Raw genomic sequence first — 16,609 nt, forward strand, 5'->3', positions numbered from 1 at the left:
TACATCTGATTGGTTACTTTCTCTCTTATCTGATTGGTTACTTTCTCTCTCTTCTGATTGGTCAATTTCTCTCTCTTCTGATTGGTCAATTTCTCTCTCTTCTGATTGATCAATTTCTCTCTCTTCTGATTGGTCAATTTTGGTCAATTCTCAAAACCTCATCTTGGCAAAAAACTTTTCTGCCTATGTATGCGTGGTGGCTAGCAGAAGCCTGTGCCACTCTGCAACAGCACATGTGGCTTCCCACAAAGGATGACATTTAATTGAGGCTGGTTTACAGGTTCAGAGGTTTAGTCCATTATTATCAAGGTGGGAACATGACAGCATGCAGGCAGATATGGTGCAGGAGGAACTGAGAGTTCTACGTCTTTATCTGCAGGCCAGTAGGAGAAGACTGACTCCTAGGCAGCTAGGATAACGGTTTTAAAGCCCAAGCCCACAGTGACAGACCTATTCCAAACGGCCATACCTACTCCAACAAGGCCACACCTCCAAATAGTGACACTCCATGGCTAGGCATACTCAGATCACCACAAGCTGTCTTCCCAATTTCTGCCTTAAATAAAGCAACTATTATCTAATGTCTGAGCTCTGTACTTACTATATTTATTCATTTTATCTTTTGTTCCAGTTTACTTTGGATGCTACTGTTAGGTGTGCTTCCCTGAACATCACTTGCATTCTATCCCTAAGCATGACAGGATAGAGCAATAGTTAGTCCATGCATTATTAGAATTTTTCCAGCTGCATTTTTTGTGGTACTTGGGATGAAGTCCTAGATCTTGTACATGTTAGGCAAACACTTCAACACTGAACTACAGCCCCATTCCTCAGGGCCAATATTTTGTTTTGAGACAATACCTTGATATGCTGTCCAAACTAGCCTTGAACTTATATTATATCTATGTCCCAACCTCCTGAATAGTTAGGGCTACCAGTGCAAACCACTGTATGTGGCATCAGCTGTAATTTATGACAAACCATAAACTGACCAGTTTAAGCAAAAGTGATAGGTAACTCCTCTTAACACATCCACTGCTGCCATGTGGTAGAACAGCTGTGATGACCCACAGGAGATCTTAGCCTACAGTTATGGCAACAAAATCAACAAAAATATACAGAAGATACCTAGTTCTGAATGTAATTGGGTTCTTAACTGGATCTCTGAAGGAATTTCACAAAATCTTCCCCTGATACTCCAACCTTTCCCAGCTTCCTGTAGGCAAGGACTAACTCTAAGAGGCACACTGTTGACGGAGGGTGGGTCTTTTTGGGGATACAGCTGTCTGTGGGTTGCCCCTGCTCCTGTAAGTAATCCTAATCGCTTAATACTCATTAAATTTATTTTAAAAATGGAGGGAGCAGCATCTTTAATCTGTTAGGCCCTTCCTACTTTGGGGTAAAGAAACATGCAGGATGGGCATGGTAATTCAGCAAATGACCAAAGAACTTATCTTCTGCTGTGGTGAAAGCAACTCGTTCTGTTTCATAGACTCTACAAACACACAAGCAACACATTTAGAGGAAACTTTGTTAAGTGGTCTTAACCAGTCTCCAATAAACACTATCTGGTAGCAGTCATCTTACTTGGCTTCTGAGGAAATAACTGGAAGCAGCCATCTAAACACTTCCTTCTTTGGATGCTAACTCATAATGGTCCCCAAATCTGTCTTGGTGCACTTTTCATTTAGATTGGGAACTGTGTAAACTTTAGATTGATAGATAACTGTTTAAGTAGTATGAGCAGTATTTCCTCTAAGAAATACTTATGTTCCTCTGGTTGGCATTTAAATTTGTTAGCAAAACTAGATATAATAATCCTCAGCCTCGGGGTTCTGACCGTCTAGTAGGGACACATGACAACAAAGTAAATGTGAAGTTGTCCCAGCCACTGGGCCGCCAAAGTAGAAGGGTTAAATTTATGCTCCCACTGAGGGCTTTGGTAAGTACAGGGGAAGAGGGATGCTCCACAAGCGGAGCGTGAGGAGATGCTCTGTGCCAAGGAGGATCTAGTACTAACTCTGACTCTGGAACAGACCCGCACCAGGAAAGGCGCCTCGCCCACGTGCTCCCAACCGTCGCCTCTGCATCCGGGCACAGGAGCAACCAACGGTCCGGGGTCCTGAACCGTTGGGGTGAAAACAGCTCTGCAGCAGCTCCTCTGAACAGCTGTGGGCAACATGATCTCCTCCAAGGTGGCGCCCGGAGAGGAGGAGCAGGGGGAGTCGCCCTCCAAGGTGGAGCTTGGAGAGGCGGAGAAGCAGCGGGGGGCACCGTCGGAAGGCCAACTGGAAGCCGTGCCACTTGATGAGGCGGGCCCTAGCTGGACCACCGGGCCGCCACTGGAGCGCCTGCCGCCGCTGGGTCAGGAGGCACCTCCGCCGCGTCGCTGCCACACCAACTGCTTGGAAGCACCGCTGTCGAGGGGCTTCCAACGCTTTGGCGCCACAGTGGGCGCAAACCCCTGGCTGTTTTTGCTCGGGCCTGCACTGCTGACAGCCTCCCTGGGCACCGGTCTCATCTTCCTACCCAAGGAAAAGGAGAACCTGGAGGAGCAGTACACACCGATTGGCAGCCCGGCCAAGGCAGAGCGGCGTTTTGTGCAGGGTCATTTCAGTACCAATGACACTTACCGCTTCTCTGCCTCCAGGACCAGCTCCGAGACCAACTTTGCATCCATCTTGGTGGTGTCCCTCGCCAACTCACTGCTGGAGCCGGAAATATTCAAAGAGGTGAGCAAGCTGGACCAGGCGGTGCAGGCGCTGAAAGTTGTCCAGGAAAATGGAACGCAGATCCTATACCAAGAGGTGTGTGCCAAGTACAAGACGCTGTGCGTGCCGCCCAACCCTCTGCTGTTTTCCTGGCAGCATAACTCGTCGTTGAACCTGTCTGACCTCACCTTTCCTATCCACAACACGCCCACCCAGCTCATCTACTTAGCGGGCTTCTTTGGGGGAAATGTTTTGGGCCAAATGACTGGAAGAAGTCAACGACTCGTGGAGTCCCGAGCAATGAGACTGTTGTACTACCTCAAGACGGAGGACCCCGAAGACAGTGAACGTAGCCAGGCATGGCTGACTCACTTTCTTGACCATTTTAATGACATGAAGAGCAGTCTGACCCTGGAAGAGATAGAGGTATTCTGGAGGTTAGGGTTTGCAAGGGAGGCCACTAAGGGCAGAGACAAAGTGACCTTTGCATTTAAGCTGGGAATGCTTTACTGTGCTTAGAGTGAAAACCTATTGGAACATGGATGGTGCCAGAGATCATAAATGTGTTGGCATCTTTCTGGTCTCTACACAAATTCTGTGTCAGTAATTCCGTTTCGTATAGAAACTGATTTTCACATTTGCTGTAGGGTTTGGTTTTCTAATTAAGTCACTTGAAAATTACTTCTTTTAGTGACCCCTCCTCTTATTCCTAGGAGTCCTTAAAGCCTGTTTGTATCTAACGAAATGAAAAGACAAAACTTTCAAGGTCTGTCATGCTATTTTAGAAGACAGATTGATAAATCTCTGGGCCAGCAATCCCAAGTGAAAGTGAATGCTTACTGGAAGGCCAAGTGTTTCCTAAAGAGATACTGATATTAAAATATGAGAAGATGGCAATCTAACAAGATTTATAAAATGCCACACGTTCCACAGTTGTGAAGGAGGACAAGGTTTCACAGTTGTTTGCATTTTGAAGGAGACATTGGAAAGCATGCTACAGATTTTATGTGAAGAGGCAAATGGTCCACTTTTTACAGTGTGCCCATCAACAGGCTGAAGCATCAGTAGTGCCCGTGCGTTGACAGAATCTGTAACCTGACTTTATTTCCTGGGCATGTTTTTTGTTGCAGGTGGTCTACTTTACATCCCTTTCCAGGCAGCTGGAGTTTGAGGCAACCTCCAAGACCGTGATCCCCCTGTTTCACTTGGCATACATTTTAATCATACTCTTTGCAGTTGTATCATGCTCCAGGTAAAACTCTCACTAACTTTTTTTTAACTTCTTACTTCATAATAATATTGTGATAGAACATATACACCTTGCAATATTTCATTTTAAGTGAACAATTTGGTAATATTAACCATATCCATCCTGTTTATCCAACACTAGTATCTGCTTCACAAGGTTTTCCCATCCCTCTTAACAGCGGCTCCATGTTCATTATGCAATACCTGCTTATCCCTCTCCAGAGACCCAGACAAACTTTAGTCTACTTCATACCTCTGATTTTGCCGACTTTACCCTTCTGCTCTTTATAGGTTACTCGGTCTAAGGCATTTTGTTATCGAAAGCAGAAAAGACGAAGAAACTTCTGTCAGCTTTAGTTTTTATTTTCTTTCCTAGTTTTACAGATTTCAAATTATTAAATTGAATTTTTCTCTTTTAAAAAAGTAGAAATTTATTGTCATATATTTGCCTTGTCACTTCATTTCATAAGTTACAGTGTTGTATTAGTTACTTTCCATGTGATAGAAACCATGACTAAAAGAAACTTAAAGAATAAAGATTTCATTTGGCTTGTTTTTTGAGGGATACAATTGATCATGGAGCAGGGGTCTGGGTGGCCATGTTCCATCCACACATAGGAAACAGAGACAAGAAGAAGTGGAGTAAGGCTACAAACCCTCAGAGCTGGGCCCCAGTGACACACTTTCTCTAGCAAGGCTCTACAACCTAAACCTTACATAACTTCCTCAAAACAGTACCAAGTGTTGAGGAACCGAGGACCAAGTACTCAAGCACATAAGCCCATGGGGGGACTTATTTCATTCTAACTAACACTTTCTGCCCCCAGTCCCAAAAGGCTCATGGCCATCTTATGATGGACAAATCTAGTCCTACTTTAAACATTCCCACAGTAGTAGCTAGATAAATGGTTCAGCAGTTAAGAGACTTGCTGCTCTTGCAGAATACCTGGATGCAGTTCCTAGCACCCAACATGGTGGCCAACAACTGCCTGTAACTCCAGTTCTAGTTGGCCTGACCCTCCCTTCTCATCACTATAACTGAGGTACAAAATTATACACATAAAATAAAAATTACAAATCTTTTATTTAAAGTCCCCATAGTTTTAACTTTTAGCACTGTTAAAAAGTTAAAGCCTCTTCTGAGACTCAAGTTAACTTCTTAACTGTGATTCCCTGTTAAAAAAATAAATTATATACTTCCCTTATTAAATGGGACTGAATACACATTACTCTTCCAAAAAGGAGGCAGAGTGACATAGTGAGGAAACAGTGGAGGAAGGGAAGACTGAAACCCAGAAGTGCAAACACAAACTTTATATGTCTGGAATCTGGAACTTCAGGTTCAATGGACTTGGATGCCTCAGCCATTATAGTTATGTTGCCTAGAGTCCCTCTCTTGGGCTTGTTCCATTCAATATATGCAGTTCTCCTTGATATATGTATTATGGTTTTGACATCTTCAACACATTAAAGTCTCAATTACATTCTAGACTTCAGCCAGGCGGTGGTGGCGCACGCCTTTAATCCCAGCACTTGGGAGGCAGAGGCATGCAGATTTCTGAGTTCGAGGCCAGCCTGGTCTACAGAGTGAGTTCCAGGACAGCCAGGGCTACACAGAGAAACCTTGTCTTGAAAAACCAAACCAAACCAAACCAAACCAAACCAAACCAAACCAAACCAAACCAAACCAAACCAAACCAAAAACATTCTAGACTTCACCTTTACAGCTTCACACAATGGTCTTTCAGGTACTCTGACCTTGGCATATGTTGCTTGGACTCAGTGGTTCTTTGAGACTGTGGAAGAAAAGCAGTGATCTTATCAATTTTGTATCTTTCTTGTCTTCAAAATGAGTTGTAGGTGGGCAGTATTGTGAAGTTCAGCTGCCATTGTGAGATGGACCCTTGCATGTTTGCTTGGTTTCTTTCTTTCATTTAATTGCTGATTTGCTTGCAAGTAAATTGTGTGCCTTAAACCTCTCTTGATGAAAACTTATTAGTTTTAGGTTTTGTGGGGTTTTTAAATATAATTTTTTCTTAACTTTTTTTTACCTCAGTGTCATTTTAATTTGCATTTCCCTGATGACTCTGTCTAGCTCAGTATTCCATTTTTTCTTTTTTATTTTTGTATTGGCTATTTTATTTATTTACATTTCAAATGTTGTCCCCCTGCCTGGTCTTCCCTCTGCAAACCTCCGATCCCACCCCCACTTTGCCTCTAAAAGGGTGCTCTCCCATCCACCCACCCACTGTGTTATCTGGTTTATTAGAGTTTAATTTCTTGAGTCCTTTATATACTTTGGATATTAGTCCTCTGCCAGATGTAGGGTTAGTGAAGATCTTTTCCCAATCTGTAGGCTGCTGTTTTGTCCTACGATCAGTGTCCTTTACCTTACAAGGAGCTCTTCAGTTTCCCATTATCAATTGTTGATCTTAGCACCTGAGCCATTAGTGTTCTGTTCAGGAAATGGTGTTTCCTGTACCAATTCATTCAAGGCTATTTCCCACTTTCTCTTCTATGAGATTTAGTGTATCCAGTTTTATGTTTATCCACTTGGACTTGAGTTTTGTGCAGGGCAATGAATATGGGTATATGTGCATTCTTCTACATGCAGACATCTAGTTAGACCAGCACCATTTGTTGAAGATGCTTTCTGTTTTTCATTGCATTGTTTTGGCTTCTTTGTCAAAAATCAAGTGTCCATAGGTATGTGGGTTTATTTCTGGGAGGATCAACAGAGTCAACTAACCTGGACCTCTGGGAGCTCTCAGAAACTGAGCCACCAACAAAAGAACACACGTGGGCTAGAATGAGGTTCCTGGCACATTTGCAGCAGATGTGCAGCTCAGTCTCCATGTGGGCCCCTCAATAACTAGAGCAGAGGCTCTCCCTAAAGCTGTAGCCTGACTATGGTATTCCTTCCCCAACAGGGCTGCCTTGTCTGGCATTAGTGAGAGAGGATGCACCTAATCTGGCAGAGACTTGACATGCCAGGGTGGGGGTATACCCAGGGGGAGCCCCACCCTCTCAGAGGAGAAGGGGAGGAGGAATGGGGGAGAGTCTTACTGAAGGAGGGACCAGAAGGGGGGCAGTGCTTGAGAGGTAAATAAATAAATAAAAGAATGCGAAGTGGCATATTGGACAAAAGATAAATAATTAAATAAATATATTGATGAAATAAGTTAGTGAATTTTAAAAGAATTTTTTTATTTCTTGTATATGGGTATTTTGTTTGCATGTATGCCAATGTGCTGTATACATTACTGGTGCATGGAGGACAGAAGATGGTGGTGAATCACCTAATGATGAGCCACTATGTGGATGCTGGGAACCAAACACTGGACCACTGGAAGAACCACCAGTGCTCTTAACTGTTGAGCCATTTCTCCAGCATCTTTTCTAACTTCTTTAAGGAAGAGATTTGTTTGGTTTTTTTTTGTTTGTTTGTTTTTGTTGGTTTTTTTTTTTAGGTCTTAATAGCTACTAAGTCCTTCACTATGAATTTTCTTGAAGATTATTCTGTGGTAGTTTTTATTTTCCTTCATATTTACCTGTTCACTCACTAGGTGACATGTTTTCAGCCCCATTTTTATTTTCTGGAACTCCTATTGATCATGCATTTTACACTGCCCCAAATAATCTTGTTAACTGAAACATCATTTGTGGTTATTGTATGACATTATTTTCTTGGGAAGACACAACACATATCTATCCACCCAGAAGGGAAACACAACAGATCAAAGTAATGATTGCAACAGAGTTAGTTTGTTGATGTAATGAGTTTTTAAATGGGATTCCTAAAAGGAGTATGGGTTGGGGATACTTATAGGAGCAGGGATGACTCAAAAAGAATATCTGCATCACCAGAAAGCACAGATTAACATGGGTGATGATTTATGAAAGACACATCCTAGAGCTCTCTGTGAACTCCGCTGGGCAGACTGAGGATCCAATCTCTCAGTGGCTTGGCTCTCCAGGCTCCTCCTAGCAGGTCTATGAGATGTTGCAAGGCTTTGCTTTCCCAGATGATTCTGGACTGCAGCCTCCTTGCTGGAATGAGAGCAGGTAAAAAACTCTTTACCTTTTGGAATGTGATCAACGTCATTGAATTCCTAGTTTTCATCCTCACATTTAGGGTCCTCACCGGTTTTCTTTTCCTTATATTTGTAAGTGTGGGTATCAGTCATTGTTTTGAAGCAATTTCTAGCCTTAAAACAATATGGAAGCCACCATCATAAGTTCTTATTTTTCCCTCTAAATTTACAGGTTGGACTGTATAAGAAACAAAATGTGTGTTGCAGTCTTTGGAGTGTTTTCTGTTGCCATGTCAGTGGTGAGTGGCTTTGGCCTGATGCTGCACCTTGGGGTCCCATTTGTGATCATAGTTGCAAATTCACCATTTCTTATTCTTGGTGAGTTAAAAAAAATATGAAGCTGTGTTAAATTTGTAGATATGTTCAGTGGATATGGGAATGCATTTTGTTTAGCTGGCTCAAACAACAGAAAGTATACATTATCTGTCTTAAGAGTTGGAAAATATAGTGCCCTAGACAAATAGAGGAAAGAAATATGGCCATTAGTTCACACATAGAAAACAAAATAGAAACCCCTGAAAATACAAGAAGAAATATTTTGTACCAAGGGATACACATTAATCTAAAAAACAAAGACAAAACAAAAAAGTGTTCTTTTTTTCTTGATTCATCAAAACAAGTGAGATCATTCTGGGATGTTGTGTAAATGAGCACTTTCTAGAGCCTACTGCAGGAAAAGTATAAATTGGTTTTCTTTTTCTTTTTCTTTTTTTTTCAAAAGATTTGTTTTATTATTATAAATAAGTACACTGTAGCTGTCAGATGCACCAGATGATGGCATCAGATCTCATAACGGTTGGTGGTGAGCCACCATGTGGTTGCTGGGATTTGAACTCAGGACCTTTGGAAGAGCAGGCAGTGCTCTTACCCGCTCAGCCATCTCGCCAGCCCTAAATTGGTTTTCATTCCCCCAAGTTTGTAGCAAATAAAAGAACTTAAAAAGGGAGAGCTATAGACAAGGAATTTCACTTCTATAAAACTTATGTGATAAATGTGACTGATCATAAATAGAATAAATAGGTTTATTTTGGTGTGTTTTGAATAAGAAAATATTGAAAGCAACTTGATCCCATATCAATATGGAACTTGTCAAATCAAACATATTAAAACATTGAAACCATATTTAACCTTTAAAAAATACAAATGTAATTAAATGAAAATTTCTCATTATAAAACAAGATACTCCCCCCCCCCATCCCCCGGCAATGAGCAAAGAGGCACCTTGGTGGCCGTGGTGTTCTTATCTCAGTCAAAGGCAGAGCAGATGGCAGTCCTCTGTTCATCCTAGCTTGATGCCTGGCTTAGTGGCCAAAGCTGTTTTATGCCTAGGACACATAAAACTCAAATCAAATCCAGGCAGCACAGTGGAAGTAGGAAGACAGAGACCTGCATTCAGTCATGCCATCCAAAGACCTGCCCTCTGGTGCACCTCACAAGCAGGCCATAGACATCCACTTACTGGAAGATGTCACCCAGGGGCTCGCCAGCCATGTGGCCAGCCTGTAGCAGGAGCCACCACAATGTGCAAGTGTGTGGTGGGCAGATGAGAGAGAGAAGTGGAGCAGCTTGAGTGTTATGAAGAGAGGTGGATCTGGAGATTGAGGGAGGAGAGGAATAGCCTGTTGGGAGTGGCCAACCCTGCTACCAGGGGCCATCGTGAAGTCCCAGCCCAAGCTGCTGCTGTGGGCCATGTCTGGGTCCTTGCTTATGTAGCAGCAGGGGTCAGTGTCAATGTCCATGGCTCATATTACAACTAGAGAACATGGGGGTATCCCTGGTCATGGCAACCACTGGGGGCTACATGGATGTCCAGGGGCTATGCAGAACTGCCCCTCACTGGCTGCAGTGTTCTGGATAGCTGGTCTCATCTCTCACCAGCTGCAGCACTTGGGAGAGTGGGCCTGCAGGGTACCTCACCCAGGCAGCACAGTGGAGCCGACTCTGATAGCAGGGGTTTGGGTGAGTCAGCCCCAAGGGTTTGAGTGTGGGAGAGCTGAATCGAGGATGCATCTGCTATGTGGTGGCACAGAGGTGATACCCTTCCCACCTCCCACCCCAACCCTATTCCACCTTCTGCAGTTGTGAAAGCTACCCATAGGCTTATTAGTGTGGGAGAACTAGCCCTGCTCCTTACCAGCTGTAACCCTTAGGTGAGTGGGCCCTGTACCTTGCCTGGGTGCTTAATGAAGCTGGCCATGATGGTAAGGGCACAGATGAGCCAAACCTGAGGGTTTGGGAGCTGGAGAGCTGGTCCAGCTCCTCACAGGCTGCAGCACTTGGGAGAGTAGGCCCTGTGCCTTGATTGGGCAGCAGAATGGAGCTGGCCCTGGAGGCAGGGGTGCAGGTGGGGCCAGCCTCAAGGGCATATGAACAGGAGAACTGTCCTGTCTACTAATGATGTAGCATTGGGTGGCCTAGCAGGAGCAGCATTGTGTGCTGGAGAGCTCACAATGGTGGTATGGATAAGGAAGAACTGGCACACTGACTATTAACTCAGCTACCACCCAGGGCTCTGAGTTGGCACATCCCCGAATTATCATCTATAAATGGTTGGAATGCCTGAAAGTGCCAATCCTACTGATCCAAAGCTGCAGGATCTCCATGACACAGGGCAACAGCAGGACAACTGGGAGGAAGCCTGGTGAGAAGCCAGTATTGATTGTGTTACTGGAGCCAGAGACCTCAAACCAGACCAATAAGTTGTTGCAATGAAAGTTTAAAAGTGAAAATGTGTGGACAGAGGGATATATTGTGAGACACACTGTGACACACTACAGAGTCCATGATGACATGTTCTCTATGATTTGTTTTTAGTTTGTTTTTGTGGTTTTTAATTGGGGGGGGGGGAGGTGAAAGGCCAAAGGGCAGATATGAGGGAATGGGGAGATGAGCAAGAATGAGGTGCATGGGTAAGAGTACCCGACTGCTCTTCCAAAGGTCCGGAGTTCAAATCCCAGCAACCACATGGTGGCTCACAGCCATCCGTAACGAGATCTGACGCCCTCTTCTGGTGTGTCTGAAGACACCCACAGTGTACTTACATATAATAAATAAATAAATCTTTAAAAAAAAAGAATGAGGTGCATGATATAGAACAAAGAATAAAAGTTAAACAAAAATAAAATATTTACATAGAGCAAATTCTAGTTGAAATATTTAAGTTTTTCAGGGTTATCCTTGACAGGGAGATTATAGGGTTTGTTTTTTTTTTTTTTATGCTGTTTTTAGAATTTAAGAGTAAGCATGCACACACACAAATACACATTTGAGAGAAATAATGTTTTTCCTGTAGATAGTAAATGGGTTTATATTGTACATCAACTTAACCTTGTTCTTAAGAATACACCCTCGGGGCTGGTGAGATGGCTCAGTGGGTAAGAGCACTCGACTGCTCTTCCGAAGGTCCAGAGTTCAAATCCCAGCAACCACATGGTGGCTCACAACCACCGTAACGAGATCTGGCGCCCTCTTCTGGAGTGTATGAAGACAGCTACAGTGTACTTACATATAATAAATAAATAAATCTTTTAAAAAAAAAGTGACACTGTGAGGTCACGTAACTTTAAAAAAAAATAAAAAAGAATACACCCTCATGTTTGTACACTCAGCTAGTGTGCCCACAGTTATAGTTGGTGGTTTTTCTCCCAGCCGCTTTGTGCCCTGAGATCACGACTCAGACTGAATAGTTCATGAATAAGCGCTTAGGCCATAAGCTTTGGCTCCCTTCCCCGAGCAGCTCATATCTCAATAATCCAGTTCACTCTACTCTACTTTCTCAGAGTAGTTACCTTTTCTCAGGTTTATGTGTCAGTCTCTTCCAGTGTTTGGAATCTCCCATGCCTGACTATTTCCCAGAATCCCTCACCCTCTCTGCTGGAACTCCCACCTCCTATTTCCTGCCTCAGCTCATTGGCCATAGGTTTTTTTATTGACATGTGATGCTTCTATACAGTCATCAGTAGCTATAGTTAAGGGAGATGTGTTTACTGCAAGTCAGTCTGTAATCACTGTATTTGTACAGTTTGTATCTACAGGAGTGTATGTATAGATTTGTATATGTGATTCCAGCAACTTAAGAACTATGAGGAGAATTTCTGAATAAAATTCTATGAGTAATAAAGTCGGTTCTTAAACATCTAAGAGACCGATGTATTCCATTCTTGGTCCTCAGTGTCTCTAATTGTTCCCTTTGTTCAGCTGGAGACTTGAGAGCTGCTAGTCCTGGGGTGCCACTATACAGTCTATGACAATCCCTCTATCTTTGTGCAAGTTTTGGATCGTTCTCCCTCCATCATGTACATGAATATCTGAACTACAGGCCAGTTTGTGATTCCCAGTATCTCCCACCTTAACTTGTAATCTATGAAAAAGAAGTAGAGATCAGCATTGCAGTTCCAAGACTTACTGTAAAATACACATGGGAATAAAAGCACACACAAGTGCAAGCAGACCCAGCTGTAGTCTCAAGTGAATTCATTGCAGCAGGATTGGACTGTCTAGTCTCCTTCCTTTTCTGTCTCCCTTTTTTTTTTTTTTTTTTTTTTTTTTACATTAGGATTCTCAAAGCTCTCAAGCATCATGGCAAGGATTCTGAAATTTTCTGTTCTACACTGCTCTCTAATCTCAGGACCAGTGAAACATTGTGTCTACCACATACTGGGGGTCAAATGCAAGTGGGGATGTAGCAGAATTTTCTTTGTCCGATTAATTTAAATATTAATACAACAAGAAGCCTGTGATTGGACAGGGAAAAGGGAGGCGGGGCTAAGAGTTGCAGATGTGGGGAGCAACACAGGAGAAAGAGAAAGAGGAAGATGGAGGACAAACAGGATGATGCAGATTCTGTGTGGCTTTCAATAGTAGCAGGTAGCTATAATATCATATAGGGATAGTATAATTGCAGTATTATTGTCTAATCTAAATGGACAGCTTGTATCATTATCAATTGGCTCTGAAATTATTGTGTGAGCACCTTGTGAATTGAGATTTTTATTGATATATAAATCTGACTGGTTAATTATAAGCTTCTAGAGTTTTGATTCACTGAGTTACTGGAATTTGGGACTGCTGACCATAGGCAGTGGATGGCTAAGAAGGTAAGCATACCAGAGAAGGGAAGACTGCCGACACGGGATAGCCAAGAGGCAGAGGTGGTGAGACTGCAAGGCAGAGAGTAGCGTAGGAACTTGCAGAATTTTAAAAATATTTCCCACAACATGGGGATACTAGATTTGTGTGTATTTCTATAAAGTAGGTGCTTTAATCCAAATGGCTTTTTTTAAAAATATGGCCTGATGCTATCTATAAACATACTTGCCAGTTTGCATTTCAAGTAACAGAATGTTTGATAGATGTATTTGTATACTGGTTGAAATTACTCATGTGATCAAAGATTGCTGATGCTGCTTCAACTAGTATGTAAGGGATATCAGGTAGATGTCCTCATTTAATCATGAAGGCACCCTGGTTAAACAGTAGAGTATGCTGTGCACAGACAACAGGTATGTACAGAGCTGAGACTTCTTACAGAGGAATGAGTGAGAAATTCTGATCTAAGTCCTGAAACAGCCTGAACAAAAAGTGTTCAAGCAGAGATTTGCAAGGCAAGCAACTGAAAATGCTCCGGGTTTTAACTTGTATATTATTAATATATTTGAGGGCCTGTTCTTTTGTTCCAGGTGTTGGTGTTGATGACATGTTTATCATGATTTCTGCTTGGCAGAAGACCAGCCTCTCAGAGAGCATAAGAGAACGACTCTCCAATTCATATTCAAAGGTGGCAGTGTCTATTACGATCACCACCATCACCAATGTCCTTGCTTTCTATACAGGAATCACCAGCTCTTTCAGATCTGTACAGTATTTTTGCATCTATACAGGAACAACCCTGCTCTTTTGCTATTTTTATAGTATTACCTGTTTTGGAGCAGTTATGGCTCTGGATGGTAAAAGAGAAGTTGCATGGTCCCGCTGGCTGGAAAAGCCAGACCAAAAATATTCCTCACTTAAAAAGTCCTGCTGTGTCCCATTCGGTTCACTGATAGACAAACATGGAGAAGATAACCATCCAATGAATTTGTTCTTTAGAGATTATTTTGGTCCTTTTCTTACCACTTCCAAAGCCAAGTTTATTGTGGTGCTGCTATACATTTTCTATATCATAAGCAGTATATATGGGTGCTTCCAAGTGCAAGAAGGGTTAGATCTTCGGAACCTGGCAAGTGATGATTCCTATATCACACCCTACTTCAATGTAGAGGAAGATTACTTTTCAGATTATGGTCCAAGAGTTATGGTCATTGTTACTGAAAGTGTTAACTACTGGGATAATGACGTAAGACAGAAACTGGACAAATGTATGACACAATTTGAAGAAAATGAGTATGTAGATAAAAATCTCACAGAGTTTTGGTTGGAGGCATATATGCAATACATGAATAGCAGCGGAAATAATCCTAATGACAAGAATACCTTTATGAATAATATTGCAGGCTTTTTACAATTTTTCCCCATTTTTACATATGATATTAATATCTCCTCATCAAATGAAATCACATCTTCCCGAGGCTTTATCCAGATTGTAGATGTTTCATCCTCAAGCAATAAGAAAAGAATGTTATTAAAGTTACGAAGTATAGCTGAAAACTGTGAAGTTCCCTTAATGGTATATAACCAAGCATTCATATATTTTGATCAGTATGCTGCAATAATCGAAAACACTGTTAGAAATGTCATGATTGCATCAACAGCTATGTTCATTGTTTCCTTATTGTTAATTCCTCATCCAGTGTGTTCCCTGTGGGTCACTTTTGCTATTGCTTCTGTGATTGTGGGAGTGACAGGTTTCATGGCATTCTGGAATGTTAATCTTGATTCCATATCCATGATTAATCTTGTTATTTGTATAGGGTTTTCTTTTGATTTTTCTGCACACATCTCCTATGCATTTGTTTCCAGTACTGAGCCTTCAGTCAACAAAAAGTCTATTGAGGCATTATATCTGTTAGGTTATCCAGTGTTGCAAAGTGCAATTTCAACAATAATAGGGGTGTGTGTTTTATCTGCAGCTAAAGCTTACATTTTCAGGACATTTTTTAAGATTATGTTTCTTGTTATGTTTTTTGGGGCTGCCCATGGCCTAATTTTTATTCCTGTATTCTTAACCTTTTTTTGAAAGTTTGTTTGAATACACATTAACAAATAACCCTAACCAGTTATACAATTCCTGATGGCCTGAATCCAGTCTGATTATAAAATGCACTAATTAAGATTGGTCAGTAGAAAAAGATAGAAATTAAATTAGAAGGGTGATTATGGGGTAAGAAGAAGCAGGGGTAGGGGTGAGAGGGAAGGGAGGGTAATGTAGAATATAAACAAGGCACATTGTATACATGTATGAAAATGTCTTAGTGAAAACCATTAGCTTGTGCAATTGGTATATGCTAATAAAATATGAATTAATATATTACTGAAAGCACATAGAAAGTGTTAAAAATAAAAATAGCCACTGTCCCATTAAATTGTTCTTTAAATATTCTGAGAAAAATTAAAATTTCTTTACCAAATTAAGAAAAGTGTTATGTTTATTCTAATGTCTACAGTAAGTCTTCCATTATTTCCCTATTGCTGTAGTAAAGACCATGATCGAAATCACCTTTGTAGTGGTGGTGGGAGGATGGGACTGGGAGGAGAGGAGGGAGAGGGGCATAATTGAATGGTAAACTGAATAAATTGCCTAGGGCCACACAAGAGGAGTGGCAGGGCTTTCGAAGTCATAGGTTTCACTAGGAGAAGCTGGCTCAGAGGACTAAGTGTTCTGAGGACTTCATGCTGTTATGCAGTTCTGCTCTGCTTGTTGCCTTCACTTCCCTCTTAATCTAAGAACTGTATGAAAACTCTAAGGGGCTTCCAGCGTCTCTCTGGGCAGTATCACTGGTACTAATAAAGTTGTTGACCTCTTTCAGGCATTGCTGCTGGGGCAGATTAATGATTCAATCACCACCCTAGGAAAGAACTTGGAAATGTAGCTTGTAAGAAATGACCACCACCCTTAGAAAGCATTTGGAAAAATAAAATTGTTGATGAAGCTAGGTTAAGATGTTTTTGATACTGGCTCTGATGTAGAAAATCTTATGGAGAAATTCATAGTTCAGAAAGGTACAGTTAAGCCAAGGACTTTTTAAGGTCAGGGAACAAGACCAATGGTAGCACTTGCTGACCTGACTGTCACTGAAGCTGGACTGGTTATGGTTGGTTGATTTCTTATACCCATTTACCAAAACAGCTCAGTCAAACAGGTTCTCCAGAGCAGTAGTGAGGATAAAAAGAAAAAGGACAACTAGACAACATTGTAGCATGACCCCAGACAGCTCTGAGACTGAAGGCAGGTTTATTATTTTCCCAATCTGCTTTTATAGCATTTTAATTACATGCAAGCCATAAGGGTAAACAGTACAATAAACACACATAGTGAAGGAGCAAGCAAGGCAATAAGCAAAGTCCCATGATCACTCCTGTGATCACTCTTTCTTTTTTTAAAAAGAATTATTTATTTTA

At 41.8% G+C, this 16,609-nt stretch overlaps 1 protein-coding gene and 1 non-coding gene across 2 annotated transcripts; both read left to right on the top strand.

Annotated features, from left to right (window-relative positions):
• Window positions 1-2,095: 2,095 nt before the first annotated feature.
• Window positions 2,096-15,561, top strand: Ptchd3 (patched domain containing 3). Its single transcript, XM_021178422.1, has 4 exons — window positions 2,096-3,137; window positions 3,842-3,963; window positions 8,226-8,371; window positions 13,732-15,561. The coding sequence occupies exons 1-4, from the start codon at window positions 2,181-2,183 to the stop codon at window positions 15,225-15,227; spliced, it is 2,721 nt and encodes a 906-aa protein (XP_021034081.1). The 5' UTR covers window positions 2,096-2,180; the 3' UTR covers window positions 15,228-15,561.
• On the top strand, window positions 9,249-9,391 carry LOC115032680. The gene has a single exon (XR_003838309.1). It is a non-coding gene; the product is annotated as a small nucleolar RNA SNORA48 (small nucleolar RNA).
• Window positions 15,562-16,609: the final 1,048 nt, after the last annotated feature.

Source organism: Mus caroli, chromosome 11, assembly GCF_900094665.2.
Source record: "Mus caroli chromosome 11, CAROLI_EIJ_v1.1, whole genome shotgun sequence".
Lineage (NCBI taxonomy): Eukaryota > Metazoa > Chordata > Mammalia > Rodentia > Muridae > Mus > Mus caroli.

What these genes read in the sequence shown, in the direction of transcription:
- Ptchd3 (XM_021178422.1), top strand. Translation starts at nt 2,181, where the DNA reads ATGATCTCCTCCAAGGTGGCGCCCGGAGAGGAGGAGCAGGGGGAGTCG. An exon ending in TGACCCTGGAAGAGATAGAG is followed by an intron (nt 3,138 to 3,841) that starts GTATTCTGGAGG and finishes TTTTTGTTGCAG; the next exon opens with GTGGTCTACTTTACATCCCT. An exon ending in TTCACCATTTCTTATTCTTG is followed by an intron (nt 8,372 to 13,731) that starts GTGAGTTAAAAA and finishes CTTTTGTTCCAG; the next exon opens with GTGTTGGTGTTGATGACATG.